The 24920-nt window shown below is 46.5% G+C and overlaps 6 protein-coding genes across 6 annotated transcripts; 3 read left to right on the top strand and 3 right to left on the bottom strand.

Annotated features, from left to right (window-relative positions):
- Positions 1–3629: 3629 nt before the first annotated feature.
- V1516DRAFT_685735 (uncharacterized protein) lies at positions 3630–5495 on the top strand (the record flags this gene model as incomplete). Its single annotated transcript, XM_066923629.1, has 1 exon — positions 3630–5495. The coding sequence occupies one exon, from the start codon at positions 3630–3632 to the stop codon at positions 5493–5495; it is 1866 nt and encodes a 621-aa protein (XP_066777519.1).
- A 3641-nt stretch (positions 5496–9136) lies between these two features.
- Positions 9137–11328, top strand: V1516DRAFT_664443 (uncharacterized protein; the record flags this gene model as incomplete). The annotated part of the gene is made up of 4 exons (XM_066920598.1): positions 9137–9266; positions 9329–10210; positions 10258–10369; positions 10422–11328. 4 exons carry the CDS (start codon positions 9137–9139, stop codon positions 11326–11328), a joined length of 2031 nt encoding a protein of 676 aa, XP_066777518.1.
- A 370-nt stretch (positions 11329–11698) lies between these two features.
- Positions 11699–12219, bottom strand: V1516DRAFT_695942 (transcription elongation factor Elf1 like-domain-containing protein; the record flags this gene model as incomplete). The annotated part of the gene is made up of 3 exons (XM_066924012.1): positions 11699–11871; positions 11956–12139; positions 12217–12219. 3 exons carry the CDS (start codon positions 12217–12219, stop codon positions 11699–11701), a joined length of 360 nt encoding a protein of 119 aa, XP_066777517.1.
- Positions 12220–12384: 165 nt separating this feature from the next.
- Positions 12385–15157, bottom strand: V1516DRAFT_664441 (uncharacterized protein; the record flags this gene model as incomplete). Its single annotated transcript, XM_066920597.1, has 7 exons — positions 12385–13443; positions 13491–14171; positions 14217–14439; positions 14492–14621; positions 14684–14803; positions 14852–14981; positions 15035–15157. The coding sequence occupies 7 exons, from the start codon at positions 15155–15157 to the stop codon at positions 12385–12387; spliced, it is 2466 nt and encodes an 821-aa protein (XP_066777516.1).
- Positions 15158–16297: 1140 nt separating this feature from the next.
- V1516DRAFT_354881 (uncharacterized protein) lies at positions 16298–20341 on the top strand. Its single transcript, XM_066918943.1, has 5 exons — positions 16298–18901; positions 18952–19173; positions 19236–19371; positions 19420–19703; positions 19845–20341. The coding sequence occupies exons 1-5, from the start codon at positions 16544–16546 to the stop codon at positions 19887–19889; spliced, it is 3045 nt and encodes a 1014-aa protein (XP_066777515.1). The 5' UTR covers positions 16298–16543; the 3' UTR covers positions 19890–20341.
- A 434-nt stretch (positions 20342–20775) lies between these two features.
- On the bottom strand, positions 20776–23064 carry V1516DRAFT_354365 (uncharacterized protein). The gene is made up of 4 exons (XM_066918942.1): positions 22646–23064; positions 21296–22583; positions 21133–21216; positions 20776–21042 (listed from the first exon to the last, which is right to left on the bottom strand). Exons 1-4 carry the CDS (start codon positions 22797–22799, stop codon positions 21000–21002), a joined length of 1569 nt encoding a protein of 522 aa, XP_066777514.1. The 5' UTR covers positions 22800–23064; the 3' UTR covers positions 20776–20999.
- Positions 23065–24920: the final 1856 nt, after the last annotated feature.

Here is a 24920-nt window from a genome sequence, read left to right as displayed (position 1 = left end):
ACTTGACTTCATCGTTTTCAACAATAAAATAAAGCAATTGGAAAACGATGGGCTTTCCCGGATAATCGACTAAAATAAAATGGGGTGAGTATCTCGTCAGTTTTCTTGCTTTTTTTGCTGCTCTCGGACGCACCCTCGATCCCACTCCCGTAGCTCCGCAAGTCTAAGCCTCGGCATCCAATGTCTGTATCTAGAAGTTATATGGGAATATTTCTCAATTCTCGCGCAGCCTGGTGGGCCGCCGAAGAATTTTAGGTCACTGGCTGGCTCAGACGTACTGTATTCTTATACTTACTATACATGGCTGGGAACTCCTGCTGACTGGCAGATGGCAAGCAGTGCCCCATACGAAATCGCAGCCCGATTTGGCGACCACCATTTCCAGTCTACCGAGTGCAGACAATCGACTGATTCTGGAATTAAACAGGTCCTAACGGGCAGGTGATGACTATGACGTTGAAAATCGACAGGTTAGCCAACAATTTCCCCAGACGATTCGATCTTGTTTCTCTATCTAATTGACTACAGGGACCTGTAGCGACACCTCCACTGCGATCGAGCCGAGCGTTGGCCTCTCGGTTACTGGACCTCGACTTTGATGGCCATCGTAGGCCTGAGCAAACTCTAATGCATCACAGATAGTTCGCGAGGCGCACAACACCGCAACACGGCCAAGCCGAGTAACAGCAATGGGGTTAGAACCACCAGTACACTCCGTCGTCGACAGTCTTTTGGAGAAAGAGCTCTTCGTTCAAGACGCAGAGCTCAAGAGGTATAGGTCACAAGAACCCGGACGGTTCTCAATAAAAATTCCCTCGAAACCGTCAAAAGCGACCGTAGTTCGGATTTCTAAAGTTTAGGCAACCCCCCCTAGCTCGGCAAAAACGGGTGTTTGAGGACTACGAATGCAAAATGATGACACAGTAGAGATAAAGTAATATAGAAGATGGATTTGGCAGTTTCATAGGCGAAGCTAGACTGAGGTCGCAGACGTAGAGCTCATCTAACTGCGGAAGCGCGGATTGTGCGGTAGTAGAGTGATATTTAAGATTGACTTGGATCTGTGGACTGTTTTTCATTTATTAAATTGCTCAGGTGGGTTTTCGGAGTCAGCTAATACTGATGGCTTCTCTTTTTACTGCAACTACTACAACACCACTTTCTGGTCCGCATCAGATGCAGCCTGAGACTCTGCCGGCTCCAAGGTTCTTGGATCGTTTTGTCCGAAGGGTTTCGATAGTAATGTTCAGATGATCGGCCGAAAAGTAATACTCGCTGGTTCGGGCTACACAGCTCTGCGGACTGTGCCGATGGCGCACTAGGAATGAAAGGGGAAAATCACATGCGAAGAAAAGCTTTCTCGGTCCAGCTGCGCAAAACCCGACTCGGTGGTAGGACTTGTTTTGGTCTAACCAGGACTTTAGAGCGGAATACAGAAGATCTGGTCGCGCACGGGTTCGGAAGAGGAAACTGCAACGCGGACACAGCTGATCTAAGACTGTTGTCGGGTGCAGCGTACCGGTCTGGACAGTGGAAATGAAGGGCGGTTATTGTTGTGCGATTTTTACAACTTCTTCCCGGCAAAGGTTGGGAGCCAACGCGTAGACAATTCAACAGTTTGCTAAGTCAAAGTCAAAGAGGATGGCATGCGCACGCTAGTCCAACAACCTTGTTTGCGAAGGCTGCTTGCGAGCAGGTTTTGGGCCTGGTGGCTGGGAAACTGGAGATATAATGACATCGGCCTTAGCATCTGGCACAGCTTTGATGGATGGACGCGATATTCGGTAGTTTTGAGGGCGGCTCCCGCTGCAGCCGCTGCAATTCGTGGTAAGTTTAGCGCGGCGGCCGGTCCTATGACACCGATAGTTAGCCTTCCATTATTACACGCGTAGTTTCTTGATTTAACTCTGTTTCCGCTGAAATTGTTCGGACGAGAGAGTACTGTAGAGAAATGTGAAGGGTTAAGTACGTGTGTTGATTATTTGAAAAAATACAATCAGAGATGGCATGTTCGATCTCCGGCCAAGTGTGTGCTGTTTATCACCATCAGTACTAGACAGTACTAGACGGTGCCAGTCGTAGGGCAGGCCTCGGTATGCGAAGACGGACGAGTCCGAAAAGGCAAAAAAATATAGTACTCCAAGAGAAGAAGAACAGGTAAGTAGATTTCTTGCGCATCGATATTGTCAGGAGACAGCTGGATGTGACGAGTAAATCACACTGCGTACATGAATCATCCTCAGCATCATTCTGCTACAAGTCAACGTAGGGCAGGCTCAAGCGGATTCTGACGTATTTGGTGCATTTACTAGTTCCCCAAGTCATGGCATATTTTTATGGAATTAAATTCATGGACATAAATTCATGGAGATTCCAGATGGAGTGGAAGGGTCTGCATGGCTTCTCATGCCATGGCAGGTGAAACAGATCATAGTCGATACCAGTTCAGCCTGCAGCTCGGCGCGGCCGACCGGCTCTGTTGTGGTTGCTGGACACTTTTGCTGTCTACGGTGGGACAGGCGAGAGAGTACGACGAGCAGAGCCGGACGCTGCACCGTCTACTGGGCGGAAGCAGGAACCCAAATACTCCGATGGTCCCAGTCGACTTCCGTCTGTGTCGACTTCTGCTCGGCAGGCCGACTTTTTGGGTCGCCTTCACCGGGCCTAACTGTTGTTCCCCACAGGTCTGCCCCGAGCCTATCAATCGTCGTAATATTCTGTAAACTGCTCCATCTTCTGCAACCGCTGCACTTTCTGATCTTGTCTGCTCTTGCGAGGCTCATTCGCCTGTCCTGCAGTCGGCAGGGCAGATTTTTCTGTAGTCCCGCAGCCAATCATCCTCGCCATCCAGATCCCTAGCGATGTCGTACCATGTACGGTGGCTTCGTTGGTACCGCCCTGCCGGTAGCTTCCAAAGTTAATTAGCAGCACAGCGGACGAGCCGCATCGCAGCTCTTTCAACAGCGGTCAACAGTGTCCAAATTGTGCTAACTGTGCTCGGAATTCTCGTTCGACCGCCTATTCGAGTTTGATCTGATCCGGCCACTAAAGCCCTCATCGGTAGTGCGGTATCGCAGACCGCAATCCAGGAATTGTGTCGGGCAAAAAAAGTACACGACTTCTAAGCGTATCGAATCGAAAAGTGTCTCCGTTCACAGGATCGCGTTTTCCATGGCTGTTGTAACCAGGTACGGATATCGGGCATTCGAATAGCCACATCGGCTCTAGCAGCTTCCGGCAAAATCAGGATTTCTCCGCAGTTGCTACCATGTCATGTTACTTCTCCTACGGTTACTGTTCCTACCGCTGCTATCACTGCAGTCGCTGCTATTGCTGCCGCTAACACTACTGTTGGTGCTACTTCTCCTCCTCATCCCCATTCTAACTTCATGTACAGGCCGTTGGCCGTTCCTCCCGCATCGCGTCGCCAGCAATGACAGCCTGCCTTATAGAGAGACACCACCCCATTTTCCAAAGCATGCCTCTTGTATTCATTAATATATAGTTCCCTCCTCCCCCCGCCCCCTCATTCAAGATCCGTATAAACTCTCTTGTGGAAGGAAGGTCATTGCAGTCTGTCCTGTCTCTGTACTCAATCCTCTCTCCGACGTCCCCCTTCTCCTTCTACCATGACCGTCCCTCTATTACTTACAGAGTCCCGTCCACTAGATTCGTTCCACGACCAAATGGTGCCGCGTCAGTCAAAGAGGATCTGTATGCAACCTCGCTCGTCGACCCCACTCCAGCAGGTCGCTTCGAATTCTGGCTCTGCCAATCCTCCTGCCTTACCGCCTTCAACTAGCATGGCCTCCCCTCATACGGATCCATTCAGCTCGCCCTTAGACTGGTCAAGTACGTATCACGCTGCTTGTCTTGCGCTGATAGTTCCTGTTGATCTGACTAGTGTGCCTATAGTTCCCTTCGATTCCTTCACCCAGCCCTCCGTCTTTGATACCTCGTCCAATATGGCACCCACAGATCAATACTACAACGATTACTATTACATGACTCCATCAGCAGCTGCTGCGGCCTCTGCGTTCAAGCAGATCGATCTTCTGACTTCATACGATCCCTTGTTTTCATATCCGTTGGATGATTGCGCGCCAGAGGGTGATAATGTCAGTATGCTCAGCCTGGCTTCCGTTGACCAACCTTATGCGGAGCTGTCGTCATGTTCAACATCGTCCTCTACTTCACCATCAAATGGTTCTATCGGCAACCTTGCTGCTTCCGAAGCTTTGACTTCTGCAGCAGCAACAGGATTGTCGCCTGCTATGTTTTCGTACATTTCACCGTCTGCTGCGCCAGCGATGGCATCTCTTGACCGATCCGAAGTGCAGACTGAATCAGCGAGAGGGAATGATCCCTTGGTCGGATTCGCGTCTCCAGCATCCACGTCATCTGGATCTATGACCCCTTTGATTCAATCCTCGTCTGTATTGGCGGCAGATGTGTCAGCTAATTCCCGCAAGGGAACAGCAGGCTCAGCTTCTGCCCAACGTCTCTCCTCCGGTCGATCCGCGATCGACCACGGTCTAGCCGCTCGGACAAAACTGAACAAGGACAAACGATGGTCTGTTGGATCGTATGTTTCACCTTCAGCAGGCGTAGTTAACATTTACGATGCTATTTCAAACACTTCGCCGTCTTCGGCAGCTCTTCTTACATACTCGCCTGCGATGGAAGGTGAATCGGATGTTGATTTCAAGCTGCCTGCTTGTGATGATGGTGAGCTGTCAGTACCTTCAGATATCGGAGAGCTCCACTACGTCGTTTCATCAGATACGTCTGTGTCATCGCCAAATCGCTGTCATTCAGCCAGTGAAGCGTTTGCAATTTCTCCTACATCTGTGTCGGCTGATTCGCCTGGATCCTCGCCATTGTCAACTTGTGCTCTATCAACGAGGTCAAGCGTTTCGTCGGTAGCTTCGGCGATGGCTGTTCCACCATCTGGAGTATTTACGCGTGCGCCAGTTTATAATAACAGTAATAATGGGAAGATAATTTTGGGAAAAGAACATCTACAGTCCGAGGAAGACGAGTGTCCGCAAGATTTCTACGCTCCATTTACAAAGGAGCGATTAGCCCCACCAGCAAGCGATTTTGAATGTGTCAATCCAGATGATGTACCTAGAAAGCAGGATGCACGATTTGAAGGAGATCTCTATACGCCTCTGTGGATTCGTAAGAAAGGCGACCTTAAAGAAGGATGGTGTGACATGTGTGCCGAGCCACGGTGGTTAATTCTGAAGAACTCTGCGTATTGGTACGACAAGAACTTTGCGCATGGCATCTGTCCGATGACTGGCCACCGCTATGAGCGGCCAACGCGATGCCGTCGAATCAAGGGCAATGAAGACATGTTTGAAGGGCTGTGTGGGGTGTGTAACCAGTGGATCCAGATCACCACGCGCCGAGGCGGTGGAGGCACGAGTTGGTTTCGACATGCTAATAGGTGCCATAATTATGAGCGCCGTCGAAGCGATAAGAACTGAGAAAAGGTGCGGGCGGTTACTGGGGGCTAATGGGGGTTAGAGAAGTTTAGAGAAGTTTTCTTTGTTATTACTTTGTATCGGATAGATCAGGAAATTCGGGCTACTGGAGTTTATATTTGGGATATTTATTTGGAATGGTTTGGTTGGTTGAATCTGCTGTAAATAAGACAAATAATTGATAAGACGATGATTGCAATTAAGCAGAATGTATTTTAAATTCTACATTGGGATTACCCAATTTACTCACAGAACTTATTGTGGATTTGGAGCAATTTTTCCGTAAACTAGCAGTAAATTAGCAGTAAATTAGCAACAAACTAGCAGTCGATTTAGAGCAACCTTGAAACAGCTGGATATAGCTGGCCTGCGCCATGCTGCAAGACGGAGGTTCAACAGGATAAGCGAGCGACCAACAGAGGGACATAGAGAGAGCCACAGGGACCCACGATTGGCGTGGACTAGGTGTCAAATAGACAGCATGTGCAATACGGTGCAATTGCTGGTCTCTGTAGAGGACTGGAACCCAGTACGTCGACTGGGATGAGACAGGGGATCGAAGAAGAAGCGGTGGAGAGGGGTATTTGCAGAAATAGGAAGGATTATGAGGATTACGAGGATTATGAGGCCATAGTCAGGTAGAGCAAGGTTCTCTGGGGGTATTGTCGAGGCTCACAATAGGGCAGGTTATTACCATTGGTGGCCCTGAACAACGCCTTCTGTTACTGTTTGCCTGAAACAGATGCACAACACAATAGATTGTGGCAATAGACTACCTTCAGCCAGAAAAGACAGGCCAGTTGGAGATACACGTTGACGACGGGTTAAGCCCGCGATCTTGAGCATTTGCAATTGTCGGTCACTGTTGCTGCTGCTGCTCCGCATACTTGGATGGATGTACAAATAAGCTGCAGACAATCAGCAGATAAACCGTTAGATGCAAATGCAGAGCAGATTCTGCGATTTGAGACCAAAACATTCGAGTTTCTATTTATTTACTTTTTTCGTATTTGTCTCGATATTTTTGTCTTTGATTAATTATTGCTTTTTTTTTAAGCTCTCGTATTTGTTATTCCATGTTCGGAGCGGATGTCGTATCTAATAGGAACACAGAGGACCGCGACGGCAGGTGGAGAAGAGACCCCGATACGGAGGAGAACTGGCCTGAATGAGGAGTCACGAACGAGAGCCGCCCGGAAACGTAAACGAGGCACACGCCAAAAACGAAGGGGACCGGAACAAACGCAGAGCCGAGCCCGGAACGAGGATTAACCAGACTGTGACGCAGCCCGCAAGTGTACGGGGTTACGGGTTTACGAGGGGTAAAAAGGGAAAGTAAAGTGAAATGATTCGAGTAGAGCAAAGACAGCACAAAAAAACTCTCGTATTTCGTCTGATTTCTCCATATATTGAAAAATCAATTGTAGAATCCATGCACTTGAAAGTAAAACCTTCCAAATATGGATTGTCTAGCTATGGGAACGTGCGTGCAGTGCGCCGCCATGGGCTTGATCTTCATTTGGGCTGCAGCGCAAGTGGGCCTGCAGACAGACTCCCAGCCGGTATCCCAGCCGGTATCGAGTACAGTTGAGGACTTTGCAGGCCACGCTAGCTCTACAGCTACTGTATATACGGCCGACAACTACGGCAAACGAGGTTAACGAGGCGAACGAGGTGAACAGGTGAACAAGTGAACAGTGGATCGAGAACAAGTTAGCAAGACAGAGCTCGGCTTGAAGAACTACCAAGAAAGGCTCATCATCAGGAGACAATTACATGGCATCGATCACTGCGATTTACATCATCGTATTACAGTTCCCATACAACCTGACCTCGGCAATTTGATATTGTAAGAAAAAAAAAACATCACGCCAGGTTTCTGTCCATGCTGACAAGAGTGGGCAGTGGTAGGCTGCCGATCAAGGCCCTCAGATTGTTGTGGGATACCGGACAAGCAGAATAATTAGGCCTGGCGCTACCAATGTGATGGCACGCGCGAGCATGTGGTTTCGTTATTCGCGGTTCATTTTGCTTTCTGGATTAGATCCAGTTATTAAACTCCTGGAAATCAACAGCCAGATTGATTGGCGAGTAGGCAGTGATTTTCGCTCTACTATTCATTCTTGGTTCTTTCACTTTTCCGCTATTATCCCGCCGGATGCTTCGAACCTCCAGTCAAAAACACTATCACACGCAAATCGGGCTAAACCGTAGATCATGGTCCGTCTAGTGCAGTTGCTAACAGCAACCCGGACGGCGCGATCGTACTCTTTTCTTTTCCTGGCTTGTCAGACTCGTCCTGGATTAGTCGGACTAGAACCAGACAAACACCTGGTCCGTAATCACATTTTGGTCAACGTCTTTTTGTAGTTTTTTGTGGCTCGGCAAGAAATCTTGCCATGGACTTACGTTGAAATCATACGTACGACAGCAACGATCCTTCTTGTGCGGAGATGGATCGAATTATTCTACTAGATGGCAATCCAGAAAATAAGCTTGGATTGGCCCACAAGTGAACGGCAACCAGAACAGAGACATGAAATGCTCACACTCTCCTATTCAGTTGCTGCTGAACGACGTATTCTCGGCAGTCCTCTATGCGTCTTGTATTGACTCCTGCAGTTGCGGCTAGCGCCTGTGTCTGGCGCCGTCATGTCCTAGATAGTAGCTAGTCCAGTGTGCCAACTTCTACCATCTGAATAATCCCAAGTTGGAACAATTAGCTGTCTGTCTACTTCGAGCAAACAAGACTGTTTTGGCAATCACGTATACAACTCCTTGCGAACACTCAACGCACACAGAGATTCGTTCGTTTTAGTCTTCATAACGACCTGTACTGTAGACCGTGGATACTGCTATCATCATAAGCTGGACACCCGCTGGTATCTGCTCTAATGGCTGCCACGGTTTTCATCTCCACAGACTATTATTTCAATCTGCCGTGCTTTACAAACCCAATAGCGAAAAAATAAACGATCTGCAACTTTCGACGATCCCCACTCAAACCGTTGTGTCGCAGCTGATTTTTAGTATTGAAAAACCTGTTTTAGATTACTCGCTTGCGATTTCCAGTTTAGAGTTCTGTCGCAAGACCCGATGGCGCTGCTGTTTGTTGCCAATAACGAGAAATTGCTCGCGCAAGGGCAAGTGCAGAAAATATAACAGGTTGAATATGGCCTATTCTTAATTCGGCATACTGCTCTTAAAATAAAAAAACCTAGATGTTCGCTAACTAAATATGCCACTGCTTTGCAATCATTAGATAATCGCTGACGGTCCACTTCTACTTGTCTGGTTGTTCGGACCAAGAATAGGCATACGCTTCAGTCTGGATGAGCCGATTTTCGGATCATTCATCTGTTTTGTTAATTTGTGAAAGACTTCAAGCTTATCCGCTTCTTTGGGTCCTCTCCGCTAGCTCCTATGGCCTGGCTAGCTGGTTTCGGCCTTCACGGCAACGTCCAACTGGAAGCCCACACTTTCCCGCCATTCGTTCCCACTGAACGCGAGACAGCGGTTCTGCGGCTCGCCCGGCCAGTTTGTTCGCGGGGTCGAGCATTTGCTGGCGGACTGCCGTACGATAAGAAATCGGTATTTATCGATTAGGTGATTCGTAAATCATCACTGCGCAACGACAAAACCAAATGTCGATTTACGACGAGGAAGAGAGTTTGGTTCGAAATCCTGTCAAGCTATGGGAGTACTCTCATCCCAAAGATACCAAATGCTGGAAATTTATTCAATATGTAAATCAGCAGCATTCTACAGCGTTTCGTAAGTCAACCGTCCGATTCAGAAATAAAAAAAAAACCAAGTGGAATATTACTGATTCACAGAAACATATGATGAGCTATATAATTGGTCTGTTGAACAGACAAGCCTGTTCTGGAAAGATGTGTGGGACTTCACTGGGGTAATTAGTTCTTCCCCGGCGACGGCCGTGGTAGAATATCTCAAGCCCATGTATCCAAGGCCACGGTTTTTCGTTGGCGCTAAACTATCATATGCTCAGAATCTACTCTATCCAATTTCATCACCAGATGAAGCCTCGACAGCTGTGATATCCGTGACCGAATTCGGTCTAACAAAAGTTTCATGGAAAGATCTTCGGGAGCAAGTTCGCAAAGTTTCACTGGCACTCATCCGAGCTGGTGTACATAGGGGTGATCGAATTGCTGGATACGTTTCCAACAATGTGACAACTTTAGTCGCCTTATTAGCTACATCTGCTATTGGTGCTGTTTGGTCATCTACAAGTTCTGAAATCGGTGCCGTCTCTGTTGTAGAACGGTTATCGCAGATAGAGCCTGTCGTATTGTTTGCTGATAACGCGTCCATTTACAACCAAAAAAAGTTTGATAATCTGCCCAAGGTATCGGAAATTGTTCAGCAGTTGCCATGTTTGAGAACTGTTGTCATAGTTGAGACGGCCAATTTACAGATTGACTTGAGCTTGGTCAAGCCAAAAAATGGTCTTGCTTTCACTCTCGACGCATTTATCGCCGACGTTGAGGATGGCGAAATTGTGGAATTTGTAATGCTCGATTTCGATGATCCCTTGTTCATTGTCTATTCTTCAGGGACTACTGGAAAACCGAAATGTATTGTCCACGGCCAAGGAGGATCTTTGCTTCAGCATAAGAAGGAGCACGCAATCCAAATGGATATGTCTCTTGGAGACGTTTTTTTCCAGTATACTACTTGCTCATGGATGATGTGTATGCCGCATTTTGACTTAGCTGCACGAAGATACTGACTGACAAAGGGCAATGGCTGATTTCTGGACTCGCATCGGGTGCAACGGTCGTTCTGTATGATGGCTCGCCTTTCCAACCGCACGGCGACGATTCAATGTTTAAATTGATTGATGATTTAGAGTGAGCTCGTTCAAATCGGAAAATAATATATCTCCATTAACAGAAACTTTAGAGTGAAATATTTTGGCACATCAGCGAAATATCTATCGATTTTAGAGCAGAAGAAGTATAATCCACGATTGAAATTTGCCATGAAAAAACTTGCTGCAATCACTTCGACTGGTTCAGTTTTGAGTCCTTCAACATTTAGCTATGTCTATGATACTTTCGGGTCAATTCTTCTTGGAAGTATTACCGGTGGCACCGACATTCTTTCGTTGTTCGGAGCGCCTTCATTTTTGAATCCAGTATACAAGGGCGAAGTGCAAGTGCGCGGACTGGGAATGGCTGTTCATGTTATGTCACCCAATGGAGATATCATAGACGAATCAGGAAAATCCGGGGATTTAGTATGTACAAGAGTGTTCCCTTGCATGCCAGTTCGATTCTGGAACGATGCCGACGGAGCAAAGTATGAGTCGAGTTACTTTGAACGCTTTGGCAGAAACATATGGCATCATGGAGATTTTGTTGTTTTTTCTCCAAAGACGAGAGGACTTGTGATGCTAGGCCGATCAGATGGTGTATTGAAGCCGTCTGGAGTCCGGTTCGGATCTTCCGAGATCTACAACGTGCTGAATCAAGAATTCCCTACTGAGATCGACGACGCTCTCTGCGTTGGTATGACAAGACCTTCGGATTTAGATGAAACTGTGGTGTTGTTCGTCAAAATGCATCACGGCGTCGAGTTTAATTCCGATTTAGAACAAAGCATCCGGTCGAAAATCCGTATTCAACTTTCTGCTCGCCATGTCCCAAAATTTATAGACCAGACGCCGGAAATACCATACACAGCGAATGGGAAGAAAGTTGAGACTGTAGTCAAGAAAATCGTATCGAATAGCCCTCTCTCGATCGGCGCTAGCGTTGCAAATCCCGATTGTCTTTTGTGGTACAAATCATGGGCTGATCGGCACTGAATGCTTACATTCGAGATAGCTGCTTGCGGCCTCTATTAGGCTCCATTCAAGAACTAGATGACATGATATTCGCGCTAAATTTTCAGTTCTTTACATTAGTGTTGCTTTCATCGTTTGAACAGATAATGAAAGATACGGTTGGGTGATGCTGCATATCACTGACCCAAAGATAAAATATCCTCTAATTCTTGGTGTTTTGAATACTTTTATTTGATAAGGCGAAAGAATTTGTGCAACGTTCACAAGTTTCCCTGATTTGGTTACATGCGTGGATCTGCGTAGAAGATTATTTATAACGCGATAATCTAAATCTTAAACTCATTCGTGGAATATCAATTTTATAACTTCAGTTATCAGTATTTATTATCCCTCAGATAATGTCGTCATCTTCGTCTTCGTCTTCACCTTCGTGCCGTAAATCACGGTCGCTCAAATCACTTGGATCCTCCACATCGTCTTCAATAACAGTCGTTGGTTCTTCGATCTCCCCACTTTCTACAGCATCAACCCAGACACTATAAACATCCACCTCCACCGATAATTCTAGGACACATGTATTAGCTAATTTGTTGCACTTCTATACGAACTCCTGTCTGAACTCCAATTAAAACTGCTACCAAAACTCACTATTAATCGGTGTCTGAAAATGTTGTCCACAGATCTTACACGACAAAAAGCCAAGCTTGGACTTATGATCAAGTCGACAGCTTACAGATTTTTCATGATTACAAAATAAACATGAAAACTCCTTTGGCAGAGGTTCGCGCTTCCGCCGGCCCTGTGGTTTGCGCGTCGATTTCTTCCGTTTTCCCTGTTGGATACTGTTAACTCCTATTCTGGTTTATTCGCAGAAAAAAATTATCTGCTTCAGCTAATGATAAACTGTACCATGGTTGAATCAGGATTATTACCGTCTTCTGGAATAATATTTATATTGGTTGACTGTTTAGACTAGCTCGATCTGTCAAATGTTCAATCATTTCGACAGTGTAATTATACGGGGTTTGTGTTTCATGTTCGATACATTAAACTAATCTACACGGAACAGACTTAAGTTCACATTTCCGAGTCTTCTAGCACTAAGCCTTCCAATTCGCGTGCAAAGAAATCATTTCCACCTTGGAAATTCAAATATTGTAATGCTTCCACCGCTTCTGAGTATCTCCGCTTATTATAGAACTGGATGATTGCTCGTAATGCAATTTCCTTGGGATAGGAGTCTTCGAAGTTGACAACTTCCCCATCGTTACTGGACAACCAGTTGTCTCGTAGTCCTTGCCGACAGTAAAGATATATTGCCGTCACTACTCGCATATTTGTCTGTCGCCATTTCCTTGGACAGAACGGAACTTGGCCTTTGATTATTTTTAGCGCATAGAGCCGGGTTTCGTAATGTGAGATCTTAAGCGTTCGTCGTAACGTGTTGGTGATTTTCAGATTCAGTAAACTCAAGTGCCGATACGTCTTGTCTTTCACAACCTTTTGGAAAATCTTCAGCAAGGTAATTAGGCAATAGAAGTTCCGCCTTGAATATACAGTCACCTCTCGTCGCCCAGTGGTCCCATTGCGGATGCCGGCTTCGGCCGTCAAAACTTCTTCTTCATCGTTGTATAAGCTGCTTTCATCCGTCGATCGATTCCGCAGTTTATGTTCAAACTCAACTTTTGCCGATCCACCGACCTGTAATCGATCTGGAAGTGGCTGACCGGACGCTAGTACTCGGCAAGCAGCGAAAAATTCGAGCTCTGGGACTTCAGAAATATGATCCACAAACCTGTCGATCTCTTTGCCGCTCAAAATTTGAATCACATTCAAGCAAATATTATTATCAAATAAAATCTGCGACAGATATTCAAACTTTAACACATGCGAGACCCGAAACCATTTTAGTAGTAGATAGAAGATTCCGGAAATCGACTTTAATGTGATTTCGCTCTCTCGCTCAGTCTCCAACTGGGTCTTCAGACTTTCATGCGATGAATGATACTGATTGGCCTCAAAATGACGCGGCAGATTCCGCGAAAAAACTATTGATGCTTTCACGGGTGAAATCATTTCCAGAAAAAATTTTAGAGAGGTGTTAACAAATTGATCAAGAAACGGCAATACTGTGCGCTGAATACGTAAGTATCAATCTTCAAAGATCAAGAAGCAATACTCACATAGATCGATTCGACTCGCTGAATTCTTTGCTCATATATCAAATTAAATTCTCTTTCTTTAAGATCAGTCATACTTTCGTTGGGCTTCCAAGCAAGCGGTTCGTTTGGATCTACCCAACCGCGCTCTTCTTTCATAAATTCTTCACGCTCCCTCCACATTTGAACTATTCCTAAACTTGTTCTCATACGCTGCAAAAAGATCTCCTCCGCCTCGCGTATGCTGAACGGAACTTGGTAGTCATCATCTGCTTGCGAATATAACAACGGCAAGCTACGATCTGTTTGAAACACAGATTTCTTGACTTTTATTTGTGGAGCTGGAAATGGCGGCGGAGAAGGCGCGGGAGTAGCAATATGCACAGATGACTCAGGTAATGGATCTGTTGAATATTCAAACTCGGATGCAAAACTCGATAACGAGTCTGTCGATGAAGCTGCAGAGGAATTCATATATAAAGCAAACTCTTGTACATCGGATTCAACTGCCGGTTCATATGCTGGATACCTAGCTGTGATGCTTTGTCTAAATGCGTGGTAGTCTAACGGCGACGTGCTCACGGTATCCTTGGAGGGTGATTCGGGTGGTAGACCATTCATAGCACGAGCATGAATCTTGGCTTCTTCTAGTTCTCCGCTATCACCAAGAATAATAAGAATTAAACGTCGCGTGATTATAAAAATCTCATCGATCAGCTTTTAACCTGGTTGAATTGAAATAAAACTTACATTTCTCCACGGCATGTCTTCTGGATAATTCAATCTAAACAGAGATATCTGTTCCATAAAGTATGATATCATATTCGGATCAATCTCAGTAAGTAACTCGCCAAAATCCTTGTCATGACGAATCACAATTATAAAATATAATGCGGATAATGCAAGAAATAAATTCTCGCGCTGAGTTTGACATTCATCGAAATCAGAGTCTAAATCATCCTGCGACCACGAGCTGAATTGAAAAATTAATAAAATGAGATTTTAGAAAAATAGCTTTGTCTTACTAGATTGCTGATATTGATTGCTGGATGCATTCATACAACGGCTTGAGAAATCCATGTCTTAGCAACAAGTTTGCGTTCTTGCGAATAAATGCAGTCTGTTCCGAATCTGTACTGGCCTCCCGATGAACACCTTTATTTAATTAGTCGGTACAACTTCGAAGGTAATGCTTAAGCTGTAGAAGTTTAACGCACCGGTCGCTAGATAGAAGAGCACCATCAGAGCATGCGTACGACTCCTTCCCTGACTCTGAAGAGCAGCCAATAAAGAAACCAGATATTCATCTTTGGCGGATAAGCGCGTTGATTTCCACACTGCTAATATCAGACTACAGTTACTTGAACAGGAATGACAGAACATACATCCGCCGAAATCACCATCAAAAGTTGAGTAACTAGTCACAAGAAGCTCATTATCAGAATAGGTAAACCATTCATTCAATTCTGTAGTAAGAGATTCTGTATCTCGGTATTCATATTTATATTCAGGTGCCTTGGGTCATGTCAGAACGAAAATCGACGGATCAGTGCTTTGGAGTTCCTTACTCTCTTTGTGCGTTTGCCTGGGATGTCAATGGGCTCACTAGATATGGCGGAGACCCCTAGATCAATGTCATGGTCCGAATCGCCTAGAGGGGAATCCTGCGGGGCGACCAGGGTGAGTCGCATATTACAAAAATGGCTGCTAGAATTGTATTCTAATCATCAATACAAGCTGGATCGACTGGCCCGTGAATCATGTAACTGCGATTGAATCCAGACGGTGTAGTACATTAGTTCGTTATGTCATTCAAACTGGGATGCCTGGGGCTTGTACGATCCTTCCATGTCCTCGCGAGATGGAAGACGAAGGCTGCGACAATGCATAGGAAAATTGTAATATTGATTCTCAAACTCGGCACACAATCATGACTGAAGATTACAGATCTACTTGTTTTCCAGAATGCAAAGTGTTGGATAGCTCAGGATGAGTTCGAGCCAAACAGAGCGACATGCGAGCGAGAAGTGATTAGGGCTGTCGTTCCTTGCAAATTGTGCACCCAGTGGGGCAGGATCGCCAACGCTGAATCTGTCTGAGGAAAGGCTGTTCAACAAAACGCGGAAATGCGTCAAGGGTTAACTCGCCAATGTAGAATGTAGCTCGAATCTTTGGAAAGGCGCACGTTCGGGTCAAAGCTAGCAGGTAAGGTACCATTTCCAATCCTGGAAGACTATGGGTGAACTAGATCACCGCACCGAACTTTCAAACTCTTGAGCGAACAAAAAAAATTGAAACAGCCCGATACCAAATCCGTGCAGCACCAGAGAAGGATGTCCAAAAGCAGCTCTGCGAAATAGCGTGCTAAATTTCACGGCGCTGGTGCAAAACTCATGTGTGCACGATATGAGTTCAGACGCCTAACAAGCGAAATCTCGGCGCGGCGCGTTACGAACGCGTGGGCACGTGAAATGATTCCCACGGCGCTGCAGACGACAGAGATAATTGCGGAGGCGCACTATCAGAGATTGAGCAAGCGTGCGAGTAATACTCCCGGCCGGACAGCGCCTTACGGCCCAGTCTAGAAACCGGTATACCGCAAGTAGCCAGCGAGGGATCCTGGATATAGGATTTCGCTCAGATAGGACCAGGGAGAACACCGAGTGTGCCCAGAAATAGAATGAGGACCCTCGTCCGACCAGCAGCGCGTTTCTTTTGTACGCTCATTGCGCACTGTCGGCTGCCTTTGTGCTGCTAGAAAGCATGCAATAGCCCAGAATCCCAGCTGGTACCTGCTGCTTTTGCTTATTTACTTCCTGCCCGTCGCTGGTCCGCTCTCTCTCTAACTTCCCACCGAAGGGTTCGCCTTCATCACACAGCGCAGAGGCTCTACGAGACCCCCCTGTTCATATCATATTTGTCTCGCAGCGCACTCTACTGCAGATATCCCGTTTGATGCCCCTTCCTGGGTCTTGTCCTCGTTTGGCCCTTACGTGCGTGCTTCTTTCTTCCTTCTCTCTTCTCTCTTCTTCTCCTACGTTTTCCTCGTCCAGACGATTTCTGCAGCACTCGGAGAAATGCCACCGCCTGCTCAGCAGCATTCGCTTCTCCAGGCTTCTCCGCAGCTACCCCAGATCGAGCATCTGGCGCCTCTGTCTGTCCCTCCCATATTCAGACCCGACTCCGAACTCGCGCACACATCTGCGACGGCTTCCTCTACACATAGCTACGGCGCTCTGCAAAACCACCATCACCACCAGCAGAGCCAGCAAAGCCAGCACCACCCGCTCCCTCATCCACCTTCTAACTCCACTGGCTCCAGATCGAACCGCGCAATTGCTTCTGTCATTCCGCCACGACCTTCGTCTCCTATATCTGATACTCCTCCTCCTGTTCCTCCCCATCACTCGGCCAGACGCTTGCGTAATGCGAGCTACAACAGCGCAGTGGCAGCCCAAGGACTGTTGCTTCGGACCTCGGACACCGTCTCTGCCCCTCCCGGTCCTACGTTGCCTCCTCTTATAAATAGTTCCAGTGCCCTTAAAGACCCAGTTCCTGCACTGACTGTTAAGACCTCCTCCACCGTCAATCATAGCCAACTCCCTTCGCATGCTCAACAAATCGCTATCGCTACACCCCCAGAATTGCCCGGTTTTAACCTCTCTTCTTCCCCAGCTTCCACAAATGGAACGGCTGACTACAGCACACCTAGCTCAGACTCGCCTTCCTCGCTCAATTCGGCCTCTTCAACATCCTATTTCAACTACCCGGCGAATCCTCCTGCTGGTCGGCAGGTCCACCGAAGAAACTTGTTTGTTCCATTGGTTACTGCGGCCTCGGCCGGTATCGAAGTTCCTCCCCCGCCCAGAAGCACTTCTCGTCCGTCCCGCAATAATGGGGACACATCTCTCGCAAGATATGAAATCGAATACAATTTGGTCCACAATCAGGCTTTTCCTAACGATCAATTTCAACGACCAACCTCTTCATCATCCTCTTCTACATCATCAAACTCGACTCAAACGCGATCCATCATAAATCAGTATGCTCTTCCCCCTCTTCCGTTATATGCAACCCGAACAAGATCGTCATCCAACGCTTCAAGAAAGCAGCACACAGTTATTACCCCTGTTGATTCGGCATCTACGCCCACTCCTCCCGATAGTAGGCGAAGTTCCATAGTCGGTAAGGGCGATCGACCTGCTCTCCGGGGTTCCCGGTCGAGTCCGGCTCTCAAATCCAAATATAATCAACAAAATGAAGAATATCTGTCCTCGGTATCTATGCGAACGACGGTATCTAGTGATCCGTCAAGTACTGCATCTGCTAGTGGAGCCAGCGGACCACCGTCTGACCCGGTCTCTGGTTACGGTTCCTCATCCGAAGGTGCAAGCGATTATAGCTCGTCGAGCGGCTCGCACCTGAACCTTAAGAAACAAAAGTCACTGACCAAATTACGTCAAATGACTAGGCGAGCCATCGCTCCTGCTCTGGGTAATAGATTTGGGTCAAATAGATCAGTCTCGTCTCCCTTATATTCTACATCTTCCACCTTGTCCTCTACTCCTTCTACCAGCTCCAAACCGCCACCCAATCATCCAGACGTTGTTCCACCTCTCCCAAGTCTCGACCCTGTTCCTCCTTTGCCGGATCACTTTCTTCAGGACGACCTAATGGCTGCTCTTTCGCTCAAGCCCTCTAGCATGTCTTCCGAATCAGACAAAGCTTTCCATCGCGATTACACTATGCTTTCTCAGTCACGACCGTACTCCGGGTTGATTGAAGAGCCAATATTCCCTCTAACGACAAGGCTACCGGAGACTAGAATTCCTAGTGTTTCTAATAATAGCTCAAGTAATCGTCGATCACTGCAGCCTAACCGGTCATCTGGGATTATGGATGAGGACGTTTTCTACACCTCGCGAACGCAGGTTGTGCGAATGTCCATCATAGGACAGCCAGATCAGTATAGATCGGTTTCGACACCTGTTGGAAGCGCAGGCATCCCGATGGTCGATACAGCATTTACTGTCGCAGCCAGAGAAGATCGAAAGACTGAATTGGATCCGAACTGTCCGTTACCCTCTTTGCCAGGTGTACGTGCACAAAATGGAAGACGATCTCAGATTTTTGATGCACATGAACACAGTAATGGTCATTTCCACGTTCATGTCTCTCCTGACCTGAATGGCTCGGAAACTTCGTATTCCAATTTTCAACGTCCCCATGAAGCTACTGATCAAAGGCGAGATCCATCGCGAATTACATCTATGAGTTCTGTGAACACGCGGAATAGTACAATCAGTCATGCAACTACTGCTGCCTCATCCATGACAGAAGAAGAATCCAAACGACTGTACCGCAGAATCAGATTGATCCGAGAGCTACTCGAAACTGAGGAAGGTTATGTTAACGATCTCAAAGTTTTAGACAAGGTATGTCCGAATAATTTTTTGGAAAATGCTTGTGATTAATTTTTTTGCAGTTTTATCGGTTATCAGCAATAGGACAAGGATTGTTTTCAAAAGATGATTTTGCGCTAATATTTGGCAATCTTCCGAGTACATTAGAGTTTGCGATTCAATTTTGTGAAGCGCTGAAGATTGCGGGTCAGTCTGCGTATACTGAGAGTCGTCAAGTCTCTGATTATTCTGATTCTGTTTTGGAAGAGCAAGAATCGTTTGTCGGAGAAACTTTTGTACAAGCAGTGAGTGCTTCTTTTTGATTCCGAAAGTATGGTTTTGAACCGGTACTAATTTATGAACACAGATTTCCAATATGGAGGCCGTCTATCTTGCTTACTGCAAGTCCTATGAGCGAGCTATCTACAGGTTACGGCGGTTGTCGAATTCGAACTCGAATGGAACATACCAGCGATGGCAAGAGGCTTGCATTCGTGCGAGCAGTAAGCATACAAATGCATGGGACTTGGAATCCCTTCTGATTAAGCCAGTGCAAAGATTGACCAAATATCCGCTGTTATTGAGTTCACTTGCCGAGCTCACTCCCGATGAGCATCCGGACAAGCGGTCGCTAAATAATGCGACAGCACAGATTACTTCTTGTGCTGAGCGAATCAATCGAGGCACAAAGAAGGATCCTAAGCAACGAAGCTCATTACATTTATCAGCTGGTGACCTGGACCTGAAAGATAATGTGACGGCACTGCTTTCGGCATCAACGCTATCAACTAAGAAGACACTCAATCGATCGAGTGAGAAGCAAAAATTGGCAATGGTCAGTACTTCCAGTTCAAGTATTGGGAGACATAGTGGGACAAAGGCGGCAAAATCGGAAAAATCTGCGCTGTCGCATTATTTTTCGCATTTAGGCATGAGACAGCCCAATACAGGAAGTCATTAACATTTATTACAATAGAATCTGGAATTCTGTTGCTTTTTTTTTAAAAATTTATATGAGTAAAATTTTTTTTCGAGCTTTGGAACAGAAAGTGGCCTGTTGTGAAGAAACTTTTTCAAGTTGATTGATTACTATTGACTTTTTCTATCTTGTTACCGTCTTTTGAGAGCGGAATCTGGATAATTATTGATAAGGGAGCTAGTATTAACGCTGGCCAGACGCATGCATGGATACCGTTTTTTTTTTTGATTGCGGTACGTTATATGGTGGATGTATTATAGAATGGTTTTTTTCTGTGGAAGGTCTCGGCGTTAGAGCGGGTCAAAATAAGGTTGTTTGAATGGAAAATCAAATAAACAAATCAAATAAACTAAGTGCAAAGTAGAGATAAAAACTGTGTATTATAAGAATAATCTTAATTTCGGACGCAGGTTGTGAACAGGTCTCACTATATGGAAATACAGGGGTTCTGGATATTGGCGAAGTAAGCTGCGGGTGATTAGTGGATTCGTACGTAAAGGAGCATGCACATCTGCATGACTTGTACGAAAAGCTATCCGGTATACGTCTCGTTTTTCCGAGTTATCTATCGAGTTGAGCTGAGTCAAGCTGAGTTGGGTAAGGTACGTTGCAGTGGATAACCCAGAGTTAATTAGGGCTAAATAGCAAGGAGGTTGACAGTCCACAGAAGGAGATACGATAATTTGGTTAATTAATATGAACATTTATATAGGCACATGTGATAGGATGTCAAACCAGGCTCCAGTCAGATAATTTCCGATATCAGGTTTCACGTTTGTACAATTGTCGCCTTACATCGTCTGCATAACTTGATGCTGCTGCTGCTTTTGTGGAAGACAACGCCGAGCAGTGCACGGGCAGAAGCGCGTGTATAAAGGTATTTATCACGTGTAATGGGGACCTGCTGATTAGCGGCAATTCAGGACCCGAGAGCGAGCGAGTGAGGATATAATCATGTCGGACATGTGTACCCGAGTGGAGGCTGGACTTGTCTGGACTGGGGTAATGGCTCTTACGGGACAAGTTGCTACAATTGGAAAGACTTTGTATGAGAGCTAAGGTTAAAATGAATGAAAGGAATGTAATTGGCCAGTTATTGTTAGGAAAAAAGATAAGTGATTGGAATATGGTATTCGTAGCTGTCGGTTGAGGTTAAAATCTATTGATATCGCGGCCAAATAACCAATTAGCAATCCTAAATAAGTATTAGCAACCCCGTGCATACAAGTCCTCTAGTCGACCCAAACTTGTCCTCAAAGGAACGCCCAAAAAACACCAAACTCACCAGAAAATCGGTATCAAAATTTTGTTTTTAAAACTAACACTCATCGAAAGATAAGCACCTCGCCACAGAATCCACGCAGTTCGTCTAAGATAGCAGTGTTAGTTATTTAATTCTCGTCGTCAAAAATGTGGATAAAGCAGAAAAAATGAATAGAATAACCTACCCGTGAAGATTTCCTTTCGATTCGCCTCCGCCTTGCAGGATAGCTCTCCATCCTCCCAAATAGGCCATGATGCCGCGGTTATTGAATGAAAACGTCTTGTGAGGTACATAGTATCTTGTCTTCGCTTCTCGGTTGAGTTCATGTGCGAGATAGACAGCCTTTTGTGAAGCAACTTGGGCTGTTGCGGGTAAGCGGTTTCGGTCAATCTGAGCACAGTCACCGAGAGCGTAAACGTCTTCATCCGGAGCGCCAATGTCCCCGGATGATGTCTTGCGGAATGGATTCAATGTGTCGTTCGTGAGCAAATTGTTTCGTTTGTCTTTCACGAAGCCGTCGATACGCTCCACGAATGGATTCGCCGCTAGTCCGGTCGACCAGACTAGAAGACCGTATCGAACGTCTTCAATCGAACCGTCTGGGTTGCGGATCGTCATATGTTCAGGGAATACTTCAGTGACCGACACTCGTGTCCGGATAGTGATATCCTGACGTCCGAAGTACTTCTCCGCATATGAGCCCAAGCTTTTGTCGAAAGAACCCAGAATTTTTTCGGCAACGTCGAAAATCGTGATGGACACAAAGGGCATTAACGAAGGGTACAGGAATTGCATGTCTTCATGGATCAAGTCATGCAGTTCGGCAGCGAATTCAACACCAGTTGGTCCGCCACCTACAATGCAGAAGTTCAAAAGAGCACGCTTTTCCTGCTCAGAAACGATGAACAGATTGGCCGCCTCGAAACGTTCCAGGATTCGACTCCGAATTTTGCGTGCATCGGCCACGTCCTTGAGGAAAAACGCGTTCTCCTTCACGCCTTTAATGTTGAAGGTCTGCGAATAACTGCCGACAGCAATTACGAGCTTGTCGTATCGAATGCTGAATGAGTTGGTTGGATCGACTCCCATAATACGAGGTGCTACAACAAGCTCCTTGGCGACCGGATCAAGACTTGTCGCTATTCCTTGCACGAGTTCGAGATTCGGAAGATGCATTTCATGTGCCTGCTTAGTTGTAATCACTTTGTCTGCGGGCTGCGCCGATTTGGAAAGTGCCCGCTTCGCCATCTCTCTCCAGTCTTCCAGTTTACGCCATCCCAGGCCTTTATCCCGGATCGAAACTGTGGCAAGACGAAATTCCAGCGTACCGACAGCGGTTGATGCAAGTAACGGCGTAAAAACGAAATATGACCGAGGCGAGACCACTACACAGCGATAATAATGAGGGTCGATATTACGCAGAACATTGAAACCTCCCCAGCCCGAGCCCAGAATCACAAGTGTTTTACGAGCTATCCAAGTCTCTATGTCAGCTCTGTAATATAACACATAGTAAAACGTTTTGGCAACTTACGATCATTTGAATTCTGTGTGAGCACTGAAGACTGAGCTGCTGCTTGCTTTAGCTCGACTTCGGTCGACAGTGTGCGGCGAGACGTAATTGTTCGCTTGAATATGGTCGGTAGAGAGTGTACGTTCACCCGGTTAGCGGATGGGTGTCTGATCATGTTCGAAAAATATAGAAATGCAGGAATAAAAAACTATGCTGAGAAAATGAAAAGAAAATCCGAAATGCAGAGATCGTGGCAAAGTTTGTGCGATTACCACCCGGTTGCTATAGTTCCGGTGGAAGTGGGATACAAGACAAAGATGACGTCCAGGCCAGTCGGCAAGATCTAGGAGGGGACCAGTGAGTGGACGAGGGCTATTCGGAATATCGACCACACAGAGTGCAATGATTCGTAATGGAAATAGTCTAAAGCTAGGGCCCTTAAGATGTGCACCGAGAGAGGAATACGACGAGATTATAAAGGAGGAGATAACTGTGTAGCGTCCTGCTTGGAGAGCACAACGCGAAGAGTGTGAACGCTGACAAAAAAAATTACGACCGAGCGGGCAAGGTCATTAAATCTACTTAGGCAAGCCCGAAAGGGCGCATACGTGGGAAGCGGACGGTTGTTTGCCGGATGCCGGGGTAGAGGAAGGGGCATCTTAGATAGTTTGACTGCAAGTGTACGGTATGCGATTCTTGTCGGTCGTTAGATGTTCGCGATGGTCATTTGGTGGGTGATTTGCGGGGGGGAGATCGGTCGAAGGTGGGACGGGACAACTGGGAGACAAGACTCGAGGGGCGTCGAGAAGAGGCGTGCGGCGGGACCGGACGGGTTATGGCTTGGACGGGACTGTGGATTCGTTGCTCCTTTCGACGGTTTGGTGACTGACTTTCCGGAGAAGAGGACGGAGGGGCGGGCCTTGGATTTTGGTTTCGAGCAAACTTGGTCATAAGCAATGTCTTGTTTCCGACTGGTTTTGGCGAGCATTTCTTTGTCTTCGCCTATCACTTATAATCCAGTCCGGGAAGAAGATTCTCCGATGTGCGGCGGTTGCTCAGCTGGACCACTGGACCACTGAACCACTGAACCACTGGGCCGCTGGATGAATGGACAAGGACTGATTTTTCTGCAAACATTTAGGCACATCTTGCACTTTGGAATCGATGAATTGATTGCTAATGTAGAATTACTGGTGCGTTATTTGTTGACCCGTATTTTAGTGAGAAGCCGTAAAGTCCACCCAGAGAAGCAGGAAGCAGGACAGAAGTAGGAAAAAGAAAAAATTCTTACACGGGTGTTTCGGGAACCATTCCGAGTCCGGATAGACTGTAATCATTAAAGAGGGCCTTGCGAAGTTCCCGGTTCCGATGGTCAAGCTGCACGAAAGCATGAGTCTTCTAGACAAGTCAACGACAGTCAAATAGAGTCGTGAGGTTGTAGTGAAGTGTTGTCTTGCTATTAATCAGTTGGTTACAAGCTAATTCTTGACCCTGTCGATCCTGGTGACAGTGATCAGAATAACTGTTATTATCATATTCGCCTAGTTGTCAAATGTCAGAGGTCCAATATTTACGCAGAATTCTACCTGTTGGCCCAGATTAGCTTCGGAGTCTGAATAGGCTACTATGCCCATTTGCATCCACCACTTCCGTGCATCTCCGCATCAGCCCCGGAGTATGAGGTATATTTTTCTTTCCGATTCCTGGATTTACTTTTTTTTTACACTTTCTAGTACAATTTGTTTCCTCATCCAAAATCAAAACCAAAACAAATATAAAAACAGAGAATTACAGAGGAACTTGCCTTCCCTCCGTGCCGGATGACATGTGCACGTGATAGTTGTTCTAAGCTCGCACTGAAGAATTTGTCCGGGAGATCTCCGATGGGACTATGGATCGAGGATAACTGTGTTTGCTCGTTGAAGCAGAAGAAAGCCAGGCAGCGAAGCACGAACACTTCTTGTTTCCGATGGAGGAGATGTTCAGGCAGCTAAGTATATGGCATGCAGTGCAATCAGACAATGCTCAATAACGGACAATGCTCGGCAGCTGTTGGCTGGTGATGGAACAATGGTCTGCATCCACGGATCGTTGTCAGGTTTTTTATCGACCTCGGGGCCGGCTGCACGCAGTCCTCGCTGCCTCGAGACCGCCGTACGTTAATACTCTGGGCACTGCAAAGACCATATCCCCGGATTCAAAACGCCTCCTAGTCCTCGCGGCCCCGGCTTCATGAATGTTAAGCGCCTCGAATAAGCTAATGCCAATTTCAATCCTTTCATCTTTGTGGTCCGGT

The sequence above is a fragment of the Lipomyces oligophaga genome (assembly GCF_038497815.1).
Source record: "Lipomyces oligophaga strain CBS 7107 unplaced genomic scaffold V1516scaffold_4, whole genome shotgun sequence".
NCBI classification, from domain to species: Eukaryota; Fungi; Ascomycota; class Lipomycetes; order Lipomycetales; family Lipomycetaceae; genus Lipomyces; species [Lipomyces] oligophaga.
The sequence above is the reverse complement of the archived record's forward strand: the minus strand, read 5'-3'. Positions and strand labels throughout refer to the sequence as shown.

Coding starts and splice junctions, on each gene's coding strand:
- V1516DRAFT_354881 (XM_066918943.1), top strand. CDS start 16,544: ATGCCACCGCCTGCTCAGCAGCATTCGCTTCTCCAGGCTTCTCCGCAG. Junction 18,902..18,951: donor ATCTCAAAGTTTTAGACAAG/GTATGTCCGAAT, acceptor ATTTTTTTGCAG/TTTTATCGGTTATCAGCAAT. Junction 19,372..19,419: donor GGCTTGCATTCGTGCGAGCA/GTAAGCATACAA, acceptor TGATTAAGCCAG/TGCAAAGATTGACCAAATAT.
- V1516DRAFT_354365 (XM_066918942.1), bottom strand. CDS start 22,799: ATGATCAGACACCCATCCGCTAACCGGGTGAACGTACACTCTCTACCG. Junction 22,584..22,645: donor CACACAGAATTCAAATGATC/GTAAGTTGCCAA, acceptor AGACTTGGATAG/CTCGTAAAACACTTGTGATT. Junction 21,217..21,295: donor TCGAAAGGAAATCTTCACGG/GTAGGTTATTCT, acceptor CTGCTATCTTAG/ACGAACTGCGTGGATTCTGT.